We start from the raw sequence: 14,459 nt of genomic DNA on the forward strand, positions 1-14,459 counted from the left end.
AGATCACCTCTCATTCTTCTGAATTCCAATATATCTCAGTCTGCCACGGTTTACAGATTTTGTTCCGATGTAGGATTTTCTCACTAATGAGGCAGCAATGCCAACAACAGGCCTTTTCCAAACTTCCAGACAATGTCCCCAAAATTCAAACAGGACAAACCAATGAATAATAAACATAATTGCAAATGGAATTGAATTGTTTGATCATGGGAGAGATTTCCAAGGCTCAAATATCACTTCTGTAATGAAATATAAAATATTCAGTTATTTAAACTAACCAGCTCAGGTTTTTGTTCTTTTCAAGGTTTTCAGGAGCCTCAGTTATTGGCAACAGGCAACGAACCTGCAGAACAATATTCTAATAGGGCGTCCTATTCAGGATAAACATACTAAAGAAAGTTATGTTCTTTGGATTCGTGATATGCAAAGAAAGAATGTGCATTTTTGTATTGCTCCTTTCACATGCTCAGGACTTCTCAAAGCGCTTTCCAGCCAATGAATTACATAGAAACATAGAAAGATAGAAAATAGGTGCAGGAGTAGGCCATTCAACCCTTCGAGCCTGCACCACCATTCAATATGATCATGGCTGATCATTCAACCTCAGTACCCCACCCCAGCCTTCTCTCCATGCCCCCTGATCCCTTTAGCCGTAAGGGCCACATCTAACTCCCTTTTGAATTTGTCCAACAAACTGGACTCAACAACTTTCTGTGGTAGAGAATTTCCCACAGGTTCATCACTCTCTGGATGAAAAAGTTTCTCCTCATCTCAGTCCTAAATGGCTTACCCCTTATCCGTAGACTGTGACCCCTGGTTCTGGACTTCCCCAACATCGGGAAATTCTTCCTGCATCTAATCTGTCCAGTCGTTGTTGTTTTGTAGGCAGGCATGGCAGCCAATTTACACATAGTAGGGTCCCCAAAACAGCAGTGAGATAAATGATGTTGGTTGAGGGATAAATGTTGGTCAAGGCATGGAGAACTCCCCTGCTGTTAGTGTCATGGGATCTTTTGCATCTACCAATGAGCACTTATAGAGCATATTTTAAAAAGCAAACAAAACGAACAGGTTAATTGTCAGTTAAACTTGAGCCCAGAAATTATTGCCACATCATTTTATCCATCGCCGCACAAGTTATAACCGGAGCTTTGCGGAAATGAAAAATGATGCCAGAGGATGGAAGGAGGCTTGCTGTGCAGATACATAGCCAAATAAAATTGGCAGTGCAAATAAAAAAATAGTTGGGTGGAGAAACCAGCACAGTAGCGGTGAGGCTGAAGTGGCTTTGCGAAGCTGTGAAGGAGGTCTGTGTGGAATGGAAGCTTAAATGTTTTTAAAAGAAAGTGAATGAAAAATTGTTTAAGGCAGAGTTTGCTCATATGTGTATTGATTAGGACTAATTGGATAGCTCTTTCAAAGAGCCGGCACAAGCAAAATGGCTCAAATGGCCACCTTCTGTGCAGTAAGATTCTATGGCCGAGAAATTGGCCACCTTAGCGCCTCCCGTTATCGCCTCTGGCTAACTTGACCAAGAGGCTCGTGGCGGCAATAACACTTTGCGCCACGATCTCCTGCGCCCGGAGATTGTGACATCATTGCCGTGCGCATTGTCCCGGTAGCGCTCCAGACCCAAACTTCGGTTCTGCCCCCTACAGCATAGCCAGGCAACAAAACGAAAGCTGCAAGAGGAGTTGTTTGGGAGGCCGGGAATTTGTAGTGCAAGTAAAAGAGGATGTTGGCATGTGTAGGAGAAAATTTTTAACAACATATAAAGTGAATTTTTTCAATTGCTCCTGGGCCGCGATCGATCAACCCGGCACTCTGCTGGAGTGCAGTGCATAGGGCTAATTGGGCGGATCACGGCTGCCGTCGGGGAACAGCTCACTGGTCCCAACGCGGAGCCTGCAGCGATAGCCCTTCCCTTTAAGGGAGTGAAGGAGCCTCGGATCGCGGCAGTGCTGCACGGGACATTGTGGCATTGTGCAGTGCTGCACCACTACCGCCGCACCTCCATCCTTTAGCGCTCCAGGAAGGAAGTGGAGCACTTGATTTAGCGCTCCACTTCCTTCCTGGAACGCAAACACCGAAATTAGAAAAAGCTGGTTATCATTAGCGCCTGCCGCTAAGTTTCCCAGCTTTCCAACGTTTGTGCCCCAAACTGGTCAATACTGAATTTCTCTCCCTATGATTCTTTGAATCTTGCCCTCTTTTTAAACAAATAACACACAATATTAACAACATTGCGGACATCAGTGGATTTACGTCTATACCATGCATTTGCACGTTCAGGAAAATAAATCACAATATGTCAAGAATCTGTTTTATTTGCATTTGATTTACTTAAATATAATATTCATTAAAAAAAGTCACTGCTAACTGAGCATTAAATATTACTAAATATAAAAATGCTCTCAATGAAGGATCTGCATTTATCTCTAATAATTCAGATGCCTTGGAGGCAGTTACCCAATGTTATCGCTAATCCTCACTTTTAAAAATAAAATATTTGTAAATAAACTGAAAAAACACACAGGCTTTTACATTTTTGATAATTCTGAGCTGTAACAAGATGATTCTGAATGGGACATTTTCAGAATTGAGCTGGGAAGACTAAGTAACGAGTGTTTGCCATCACCAGCAATCCTCTGAAACAAAATCCGTTAGAAAATTATGATTAATATTGTTTCTCCCCTTTCTGTATTTCTGTTTTAAATAGTGCGTGATGATGACCTAATCAGAAGAGCTGGCTGGAGGTGTTACTGAGCTGAATAGTTCAAAGGGGCTCAATTAACACAAATCGAAATCCGGTTATTAACCTGGGGGGATTTCTGCTGCAAAGTAGAGCTCCCTTAAGTTGTTTGATGAAAAAAAAATTGGAAGAAATGAATAGAATGATAATTCTGACCATGATAGAGAAACTTTGAATTGCTGCTGTTAAATTTCTTAATCTCACCTTTGCGCAACTGGGAGGTACATTCTTGTTGCTCTGAAGGCCTGGGTCTGGAGAGAAGGTGTAGTATATGTTTAAAAGCAAACATTTACACCGAGCTTATATAGGTCTGCTCGTCAGAGGACAACTAAAAACTTGTCTTTTTAGCTGTGAGTTGTAAAATATCTCTTCCAAACCTATGTAAACCACTCCAGAAATGTACATTGATTCTTGATTTCTGAAAGTTTATTAATATGGACGAGAAGAATAAATTCATGACCAATCGAACATTTTGCACAGCAGCATTTTGTTTGAAGTCAGCATCTTTAAGTATTTTTGGTCAAAACTTTGCAATTGAAGCTAACTTAATCGATGAGCTGTAGTCATCAATATGTGTATGGTTGGAAATATTGATCGGTGAGGATTTTAGACAGTGCATGTGAAGCTTATAATGTCAGCAGTAGTTTGATAATGAAAAGAGTGGAACCTGGGGGAATGGAGACAGGTGGTGCATGTCCTAAAGCCAGCAGTGACATGGCTGCTTTGCATCCCACAAGAGACATGGATCATGCCCTACTCTTTACAAATGTGACTGCTTGGTACATACCAGTTTCCTGTTCAAAATAACAAGCCAGAAACCAAATCATAAAATAAATATTTGTTGAAATGAGAAACAATAGGATTTTCAGAAAAAAGTGCAGTCTTAGAATCTTTAAAAATGTATAGAATACAGTACATATAGTTTAGCCTAATATGTTTAACATGCTTTATTGCTTTAATGATTTATTGCAGTAATTTTTGCTGCAACTTTCTATCTCAAAGTAATGCTGGTTTTAAACATACAGTACTTCAGTACATACCATACAGATGCATTGATAACTGCTCTGTTCATTTGTTTGTCTTTGCATGTTCAAACCTCACCAGGTTTGGTTGATTCATAATTGTTTTTTTTGTAACGAATAAGTTAATTATGTAAAATGAAACTTACATGTTCTCTAGGATGCTTTTCTACATTCCGCTGACATTACTTCTTGTGCACTGGCTTGATCTGCCTTTCAAATTTTAACTGGAAAACTATTTGAGTGCATTTAATTTAATGGAATAGATTTCTGCCCAATTTATAGTCAGTGGGCAAAAGATCTAGCCCAGCCCAGCATTTTATTATTTGAAACATTGTATGGTGCTATGTACGGCATGATAGTTACAAAGTATAATATAATTTAACCCTTTTAAACCTTCAAAATTGGGTTATATGCAAAAACAAATTTTGAATGCCAGTTCTTCCATAATGTACTTTCTGTGAACTACAATCCGGTATCTTAAAATTCTTTTTAACGGTGCTTAAACATTCAGTGCTACCGCATCCTTTTTTAAAGTATGTACAATAAAGTGGATGGTATCTTATAAGAGTATTGGAAACTAATTGATAAACTTAGGAATCTGAGCTTACGAGGCCTTAAACAATTCTTGTGTGCTGAATGAATGGCCTCAATGTTTATTAGTGCATCGGAACTGATTCATAATTGTAAAAAGATTTGGGTAAATACAATAAATGGAGAGTGCAAGACTTCCTAGAAGGTGGAAGAAGGGTGTGATGGGATACAGCTTGCAATCCTGTGTTAGTTACTTTGCACTGCCTCTGAAGTGGTTCGAGCATGGAACCCGATAAGATGGGGTTACTTTTGCGGCAGAAGAAATCATAGTTCAGAATTCGAAGAGTTTATATTAAGGTACCAAAGGTAGCTTATGGATGGCAACATGTGGTTGACAGGGTGTAACGGTGGGGGTAATGGATCACAAGACCGATTCTTTGCTGTCACTTGATTACAGCTATAGTTACAGCAGCATCACATTGTATGATTTAGAACAAACATTTCCGCAGGGAAACCTGTTAAAGGAATAAAATATTTTTCACATGATTTGCGATGACTGCACAACTAAGTGCATGGACGGTTTAAGCCGAAGTTACTGCCAATAATTTATAGTGTTCAGCATTCAAGAGCACTGGTAAGAGAACTGCTACGTGTGCAAAGTAATGTTTAATTTATCAGGAAGGTTCAAATTGGCTTTAGGCAATCCAGCCACAGCTTGAACTGGTTCGCTGGGACCACAGGAAAATTTAATTAGCTATTTCTCATCCACATGTAAAATATATGAATATAAAGTGCAGATGTAATTAACATTACAAACCATTTTATGAAAATTGTTTGTGTAGTGTAAACTACATGGTCTGTAAGCTGCAAACGCACAAATGTCATCTTGTTATAATGAGGATTTAAAAAAAATATTTTGCCTTACCTGAAGGTAAATAGATTTTTTAAAGGAAGAACACAGTTTTAAAAAGGGATTGATATTATGAAACTGTTCGATAGTTAAATGTATTTTTAAAGCCGTTTGCTTTGATTTCTGCTGTGCTGCCAAGTACTAAAGCATAGTAGGAAATATATTTAACCTGGTAAATAAAGGATAAAAAGATTACAGCTATCAAGAAAAATATTTCAAGTAACCTAAATTTTAATTTTGTAAAAGTCCTAATAATGTTGGTTTAAATGTTAGACAAATATATTGAATTTAATATACGTATTTTTACAAAACTGGAAAAAGGCAGGGATTAGTAATCTCTCTTATTTGAGGTTTGAGTTTGATTTTAAATCGGATTTTAAGTTATTGCAGCATCGGATCCCTTAGCCGAACAGATGTTTTTTTTCCCAAAGTCCCCCTGTCCTTTCTGCCCCCTCATTGCTTACACAGGTAATGTGCTCCACAGCATTTTTATTGATTGCATTGTCCCAGTGGTAGGCACTTGAAACTTGACCTCAAGACTTAAAAAAAACCTATCTATGTATTCAACTTTTAATAATTTAATGTTGTAGCTTTCAGGTAGCATGTAATTTAAAATTCAAACCATGCTTTTTTTATAAACCATTTTTTGTGATGAAAAACTGTTAAGTATTTCACGTGCCTACCATTTTGTATTGCTTAAAAACATGACCGGCTGGAGAAAAGAGATGCTGCTTTCTGTGGTCTTCTCTTTTGTCATACTCTACCATTGGTTCTCTAATCCCATCAGCCCCTGTTTCTAGGTAACAGCCAAAGCTCTGGCAGCAGTGGCAGTCTAGGCCAAGATAAGCCCATGTGGTTTGGTGTTATTTAGTATGATCCATATGGTCAGGCTGAAGAGCGTCCCAGGAGGGGTGTTAACACTCAGCATCCCAACCTCCAATCCCTCAGGAGGTTATGTGAGGTAGCCCCTGCAGCCTGTTCATGTGTGAATCTTCATTTTTTCCATATTTAATGAAGTTTGATATTGTTTATTATTACAAGTGATTGACTGCTCACTGCTTCTTTCTATAATTGATAAGTACCCTACTTCTTCATCTGTCTCCCATTTTGTTATGGAGCGAGTGAGGGCGGGGGGGGGGGGGTAGGAGAGAGGAAGGTGTAATTGTATGGTGCAGTTAATATTCGATTTATTGGCCCCATAAGATGCATAAATTCTCTGTTTTCTCTCCACAGGAAGTTCTGCAGACATTGACCAAGTTTTGTTTCCCTTTCTATGTGGACAGGTACTGTTATCATTGCAAAGTTTACGAGATAAAGATGCCATAAAATTGCTCTGGAAAATAACAAAGAAACATGGTTGTGTTTTGTGCCTTTAAAATCTCATTTAAAGCACCCCTCTTGCACATAAAAATGAGGAAACTGTTTTTATTTGCCTGTTAAGCAGGTATTGTAATTTACCGCAGGTGCTCTGAATCATAATTCTGTTTAGTGTCATCATAATTCTGCTATTTTCTTGAAGTTAAAAGCAGTGAAGTGCCTGAGAGAAGCTGTAAATTAGATCTTCACTTCAGCAGAGCACAGCAATGGGTGGTTTGCATACGTTAGACAATCCATCCACTTCAGGAATATTCTCCAGACTTTCAGTGTTAATTATAAGTTAGCAAGAAAGGGAAAGAGATGCCCATTTAAAATTTGTTGAAAATATTTTGTGAATATTTTATTTTAAAGTCTTGGCACGTGCAATTATATTTGTAAGTTTGTTCATCCTTTTATACTTCATTTTTAATTTTAGCAGATTTTGAAAATTTATGCAATAAAATGAATGCTTGAAACAGTTCTTATTTAAGAATTGGCTACAGTTTGTGTTTTTAAAAATATTAAATGCAGACTACTATTTACTTACTTAATAGCGCCCTCTGTAGATATTTTGAGCTGCTTTGCCATAGAATGTTTTTCTTTGTAAGGAAATGATTTATTGTTTCGCATCATGCATTATTGAGTAAGCTGAGGCGTTAAGGTTGGGTTGTACATTGAGTATATTGAAAATATCTTTGGAAATATTAACAAGATTGGTCTTCATGTTATTAGAAGTTATTAGAAAAGGCAAATTTCTATTTTTGATAGCTTAATTTTTATTAATCGCAATAGATCGTACCCAATATATTTTCTTGTATAAATTATTCAGCTAATTAAAAATGTGCCGCATGATTAGTTCCCGTTCTTAGTTGGGTATGTTTAGAGGAACCTTGGTCCTTTGCCATAGGGTAGGAAAATCAGTGACCAAGTATCTGACTGACTATGACATTCATGCACCTTGCTCCAAACAATTGCAGAGCAGCATTGGCAGTAGCCTGGTACAACAGGTCTCCTGCGATATTCTTGGTTGGAGAATGGTGCCAGATCTCGGTTGAGAGAAAAAGCCTTTACCCTTCTTGGTATTTTAGACGAGTTTGCTTGTCAGCAGAAATGATTTCTATTTTGACACGTCAAAAGTTGTCCAGGATTCTCAATCTACAAAGTTTTAGGGCTTTCAGTTGGTTGGAATACTGGCTGTAAAACCTGTTTTCAGTGCATGGAAGCTCATTTGTTAAAACAAAATGGTGAGTGGAAGCCTAGGAGAAAAAAGAGAGGGTTTAAAGTTATATTTTTAGAGAGAAAATAGGGTGAGAAAAGATAGCATAGGGTTTGCAAATAGGAGTGAAGAGAATTGGGGAAATTGAGATGACAAGGCAAGCATCGTTAAAATGTATAGAATTTAATTTTATTTCTATCATATTAATATTACAACAATAAAGCTACACCTGAAATTTGAGTAACTTTATTACTGTAATTCCAGTTATTTCCACAGCATATGAAATCAGAGCTTGCAGAGCTTTCTGGCTCAGGGAGATGGTCATTTCCCTGGATCTATCAGTGGTCCAAGGATTATAAAAAGGATTATTTTCACTTGCAGAGTTTTCTCTGAAATGTTTTTCTGTATAGATACAAGCTATTCAGTTCAAGTATGTATTGTACCTGGTAGCGGTACAGTCTTTGTGTTTGTGTGGCAGCCTCGAGAGTTGGATTGATTTTTGTTCGTGTTTCAGTTGTGGGAAATAGTACTAAATCAATGGGAAAATATTTTTGTTAGAATAGTTTTGTTAATGTAGTTAAGAGTCCATTTACTTCTGACCTTATTCCTTACCAACTTGGTTTTGGTCAACAGCAGAATAGAGTTTGTTCACTTACTAGCTCTGACCTATACATATTTCTTCTTTATATTCGTTACTTCATCTTCCAGGTCTGACTCTATTACCAAGGCTGTCTATTGTATTCATTTATAATCAGGCACAATTCTAATTGGAATAAATACTAAACTTGCTGTCAAACTGAGGATATTCCAGCCAGTCAGTACCATAATATGTGACAAGAGTTCTTCTACTTACTGATTTGGAAAAAAATGGTTTCAATCTAAATGGTTAAAATTTGCTAAAACACAGATTCATTGTATTTTTTACAGGAGGGCTTTTTAACAAAATAGACCCCTGAAACAAATAATAATTTGGTAACAAGTGAATGAAAAGTAAGATACCAGTGATACTGAGTTTATAAACAGTAGTGTTGTGTTGCCATGTCACTCAGTGGAATATTATTCAGCCATTTTAACTGCATCCAATGCAACAATTGTTTTTATAAATGCATACTTTGAAATACATAGTCCTATGAGACAGTTAAATGTTGGTCAAAATGTTCATCTGTATTGTAACTACAGCCTTGGCTCAGTGGTAGCAGTGTCGCCTCTGAGTCACAAGGTTCTGCATTTAAGCCCCACTCCAGAGACGTCAGCACATAATTTATGCTGACACTTCAATGCAGCACTAAAGGAGTGCTGGACTGGCAGAGATGCAGTCGTTCGGATGAGATGTTAAACTTCGGCCCCTTCTCACCTGGTCATATAAGATCTCATGTCACTATTTGAAGATGAGTATGGAAGTTCTCCTGGTGTCTTGGCCAACATTTATCCCCCAACCAACATCATTAAAACCATATCTGGTCATTTATCTTGTTGCAGTTTGTGGAACTTTGCTGTATGCAAATTGCCTGTTGCATTTCTGTACATTACAAGAGTGACTACACATCAAATGTACTTCATTGGCTTGCGACATCCTGATTCCATGAAAGATGTGATTATAAATGCAACTTTATTCTTTATTAAAATTATAAATGTTTAAAAACATAGGGTGTTTCCATGTTTGATCCAGGATTTAAAACTCTCTGCAGAGAAACTAATACAGTAATAGAACATATCTAAAAATAAAAGCGACTTCTTGCAAGGTGCAAAATATATAACTTTATTTTTTAATTGGTGTATGGCTTAACAATGTGTAATGGTTTAAAGTCAGTTAAATTATTGGAAATATGTTGCCGTACTTGTTTGATCTACGCATGAAAATCACTATGAAATATTCTGTAAACTGCATGCACTCCATTTTTAATGCACCATCTTCAATCAATACTCTTTTGAGGCTAAGCAATTACAGAAGTTATCCATCAATGAATTGTTGATGGTCTTGTTTCGTTGCCACGTTTGCAGAATGTCACACTTAATGTCATATTTCAATTTCTTCACACCAGCGCCAATTTGAACTCAAAACAAGGCCTTTGATTTTAGCCTCTCAAACCGTGGCAATGAAATGGTAACTTGTTACTCATAGACTCCTCCACTATATATCAGTTATTAGATGACTTAGAAAAATATTAAATTGGCTACCTTTTCCTCAAAGTTATCATCATCTTAGGCAGTCCCTCGGAATCGAGGAGGACTTGCTTCCACTCCCAAAGTGAGTTCTCTGGTGGCTGAACAGTCCGATACGAGAGCCACAGATCCTGTTACAGGTGGGACAGACATTCGTCGAGAGTAGGGGTGAGTGGGGCTGGTTTGCCACGCGCTCCTTCCGCTGCCTGCCTCTTGACCTCTTCACGCTCTTTGCGTTGAAACTCGAAGAGCTCAACGCCCTCCTGGATGGACTTTCTCCACCTCGGGCGATCTGCGGCCAGGGTCTCCCAGGTGTCAGTGGTGATGTCGCACTTTACCAGGGAGGCTTTGAGGGTGTCCTCATAACGTTTCCGCTGTCCTCCTTTGGCTCGTTTACCATGAAGGAGCTCCGCATAAAGCATTTGCTTAGGGAGTCTCGTATCTGGCATGCATACTATGTGGCCTGCCCAGCGAAGCTGATCGAGTGTGGTCAGTGCTTCAATGCTGGGGATGTTAGCCTGGTTGAGGACACTGATGTTGGTGCGCCTGTCCTCCCAGGGGATTTGCAGGATCTTGCGGAGACATCGTTGGTGATATATCTCCAGCGACTTGAGGTGCCTTCTATACATCGTCCATGCCTTAGTTCCATACTGGAGGGCGGGTATTACTACAGGCCTGTAGACCATGAATTTGGTGGTAGATTTGAGAATTGAGGGCCTGGTCTTCCAGCACTCTTCCTCAGGCGGCCGAAGGCTGCACTGGTGCACTGGAGGCGATGCTGAATCTCCGCATCAATGTCTGCCTTTGTTGATAAGAGGCTCCCGAGATATGGGAATTGGTCCACGTTGCCCAGGGCCGTGCCGTGGATCTTGATGATTGGAGGGCAGTGCTGTGCGGCGGTGACAGGCTGCTAGAGGACCTTTGTCTTACGGATGTTAAGCGTAAGGCCCAAGCTTTCATATTCCTCAGTGAATACATTGACTATATCCTGGAGTTCAGCCTCTGAATGTGCACAGACGCAGGCGTCCTCCGCATACTGCAGCTCAACGACAGAGGTTTGGGTGATCTTGGACCTGGCCTGGAGGCGGCGTAGGTTAAACAGCTTCCCACTGGTTCTGTAGTTTAGTTCCACTCCAGCGGGGTGCTTGTTGATTGTGAGGTGGAGCATGGCGGCGAGGAAGATTAAGAAGAGGGTTGGAGCGATAACGCAGCCCTGTTTGACCCGGTCCGGACGTGGATTGGGTTTGTAATGGATCCGTTGGTAAGGATCATGGTCTGCATGTCAGCGTGAAGCAGGCGAAGGACGTTGACAAACTTTTGGGGGCATCTGAAATGGAGGAGGACGCTCCATAGACCCTCACAGTTGACAGTGTCAAAGGCCTTTGTAAGATCGAAAAAGGCCATGTATAAGGGCTGGTGCTGTTCCCTGCATTTTTCCTGCAACTGGCACGCTGCAAAGATCATGTCTGTTGTGTCCCGTAGGGGACGAAATCCGCATTGTGATTCCGGGAGGAGCTCCTTGGCCACAGGGAGAAGACAATTGAGGAGAACTCAAGTGACAACTTTCCCAGTGGCTGAAAGCAGGGAGATTCCCCTGTAGTTTCCGCAGTCGGACTTGTCCCCCTTTTTAAAAATGGTTACAATCACTACATCTGTCAGATCTCCCAGCATGCTCTCTTCCCTCCAGATGAGAGAGATGAGGTCATGTATCCGCGCCAACAGCGCCTCTCCGCCATATTTTAGCGCCTCAGCAGGGATTCTATCCGCACCCGTAGCCTTGTTATTCTTAAGCTGTTTTATGGCTTTGCCTACCTCGTGCAACGTTGGAGTTTCACTGAGTTGATGACGGGTCGCATGCTGCGGGATGGAATCAAGAACACTCGAGTCAAAGGCAGAGTCTCAATTGAGGAGATCTTCAAAGTGCTCCTTCCATCTGGCCCTGACAGCCTCGGTGGCTTGATGAGTGTTTTCCCGTTCTTGGCCAGGAGTGGGGTGGGGCCTTGGGAGTTTGGACCGTAGGTTGCCTTGACTGCAGCGAAGAATCCTCACATATCGTGACTGTCGACCAGTTGTTGTACCTCCTGTGCTTTCTCCATCTACCACCAGTTCTTTAGGTCCCGAGTTTTTTGTTGGACCTGAGCCTTTGAGCTGTCTGTAATGTTGTTTTGCAGCTCCCGAGTTGGGTTGTTGCTTGAGACTCTGAAATGCTCTGCGCTTACAATCTATTAGTTCTTCGATCTCCTGATCATTTTTCATCAAACCAGTCCTGGTGTTTTCTGGTTGAGTGACCAAGTATCTCTTCACAGGCACTGGTTATAGAGGCCTGGAGGGCAGACCAAGCGCTATGGGGAATTCAGCATCTCCGGGTCATCAAGGCACGCTGGGTTAGCTGTGAGGCGCTTGCTGTATAGGGCTCTCTTAGCTGGGTCTTTAAGTGCCCCGGCATTAACTTTTTTGTGGCACTGCTTCTGCTGTCCCCTCTGCTTTGGGGCAATGTTAATGTTGATGATGGATCGGATTAGGCGGTGGTCCGTCCAGCAGTCGTCAGCTCCTGTCATGGCGCGGGTGATGTGTACATCCTTGTGATCCCCGGCTTGGCCGATGACATATTCGAGCAGGTGCCAGTGTTTGGAGCGAGGGTGTTGCCACGATGCTTTGTATTTGTCCCTCTGGCGGAACAGGGTGTTGGTGATGAGGAATTCATGTTCCAGACATTTGTCAGGAGTAGGGTACCGCTGGAGTTGGCTTTCCCTACCCCCTCTCTGCCAGTCACGCCTCCCCAGAGGGCTGTGTCTTTGCCGACCCTGGCATTAAAATCACCCAGGAGGATCAATTTGTCGCCCATGGGGACGCGGGACAAGGATGTCTCGAGGTTTGAATAAAATCCCTCTTTAGCCTCATCCGTTGCATCGAGTGTAGGGGCGTACGCACTGATGACTGTGGCACATTGGTTCTGGAGAGTCATGAGGTATTCGTTAACCCCACAGGGGGAGCCTTTGAGGCGGTCGACCAGCTCATTCTTGACGGCAAAGCCGACTCCATGAAGGCGCCGTTCTGCTTCAGGTTTCCCTTTCCAGAAGAAAGTGTAACCTCCACCTTGTTCCTTCAACTGGCCTTTCCCCTGCCCGCCGGGTCTCGCTTAGAGCGGCGATGTCAATGTCAAAATGTCTGAGTTCTCGGGCAACGATGGCAGTGCGGTGTTCCGGCCTATTGCTGTTGGGATTGTCCATGAGGGTCCTGACGTTCCAGATCCCGAACTTCATACTGACGAAGTGGAAGATGCCTGTGCGTGAGTTCTTTTAACGTGGGGTGGCCACTGCACACCGGCAACCAAACGGGCTTAGCTGAGCAAGGTCTTAGTCCAGTGGCAAGGGGGGTCCAAGACAACTGGAGACCAGGCACAGCTCTATAAGCCTAACTGCCTACGGCAAAGTGTTGGCCGCAAGCTCGGCGCCGGGTAGTGCCATTGATGGTAGATGGCCCGAGGCTAGGTTGGGGGACAGGCATTAGGAAGATGACTTCCAAAGTTATTTTAAAAGTTGAAAGTTGATAAAGATTCCAAATTTATTTCAAGAAACTTTGGCCCCAAGTTTCCACATGATTTGCTCCTGATTTTTAGGAGCAACTGGTGTAGAACGGAGTATCTTAGAAATCGGAATTCTCGTCATTTAGTTTGCTCCAGTTCTAGTCAGTTAGAACAGTTTCACTTTGGAACAGAATTTTATTTTCAAAAGGGGGCGTGTCCGGCCACTTACGCCTGATTTCAAAGTTTCGTGAGTGAAAACTTACTCCAAACTAACTTAGAATGGAGTAAGTGAAGATTTTTGTACGCTCAAAAAAACCTTGTCTACACTTTAGAAAATCAGGCGTAGGTTACAAATCAGGCGTAGGGAATGGTGGGGGGGGGGGGCGGGGTTTAAAGGGAAGTTTACAAACATTAAACACTTCAGTTTTACAAATAAAGAGCCATCATCAATAATAAATGATAAATACATCAATAAATCAACCAATAAATCAATCCAAAAAAATTAATAAAGAAATAATTTTTAAAAAATCAATAAATAAAACATTTTCTACTTACCTACTGCAGCACCGGGAGCCCTCCAACAGCGTGCTGGGATGCCCCCCCCCCCCCCCAGTGTGTCTCTGTCAGTGTCTCTATCTCTCTGTCTGTCTGTGTGTGTTTCTCATTCTCTGTCAGTGTCTGTGTTTCTGACAGGGGGAGGAGGGGGGTAGAGGGAGAGGGGGGGGAGCAGAGGGAGGGATGGGGGAGAAGGGGATAAAGGGGAGAAGGGGGAGAAAGGAGATTGAGGGAGGGAGGGAGGCTGAACGGGCCGGGCCCGAGACTTCGGGCAGGGCCCGTCCCCAGCACCAGATTTACAGGTAGGTGGCCTTGGGTCGGGTCGGGGGGAGCGCGGGTCGGGGGGGTGGTGGGAGGGAGGTCGGTTCGGGTCGGGGAGAGGGAGGTCAGGTCGTGGGGAGGGAGGTCAGGTCAGATCCAGTCCGGGG

At 41.9% G+C, this 14,459-nt stretch overlaps 1 protein-coding gene across 8 annotated transcripts in view; it reads left to right on the forward strand.

Moving 5' to 3' along the window:
- Nucleotides 1-14,459, forward strand: part of dennd1a (DENN/MADD domain containing 1A) — a 604,632-nt gene that overhangs the window by 179,922 nt on the left and 410,251 nt on the right. For all 8 annotated transcript variants that reach the window (XM_070862693.1, XM_070862695.1, XM_070862694.1 and 5 more), the window contains exon 4: nt 6,449-6,498. In XM_070862693.1, the coding sequence (XP_070718794.1) occupies nt 6,449-6,498 (50 nt within the window). The remainder of the gene's footprint in view (nt 1-6,448; nt 6,499-14,459) is intronic.

The sequence above is a fragment of the Pristiophorus japonicus genome, chromosome 20 (assembly GCF_044704955.1).
Source record: "Pristiophorus japonicus isolate sPriJap1 chromosome 20, sPriJap1.hap1, whole genome shotgun sequence".
Lineage (NCBI taxonomy): Eukaryota > Metazoa > Chordata > Chondrichthyes > Pristiophoridae > Pristiophorus > Pristiophorus japonicus.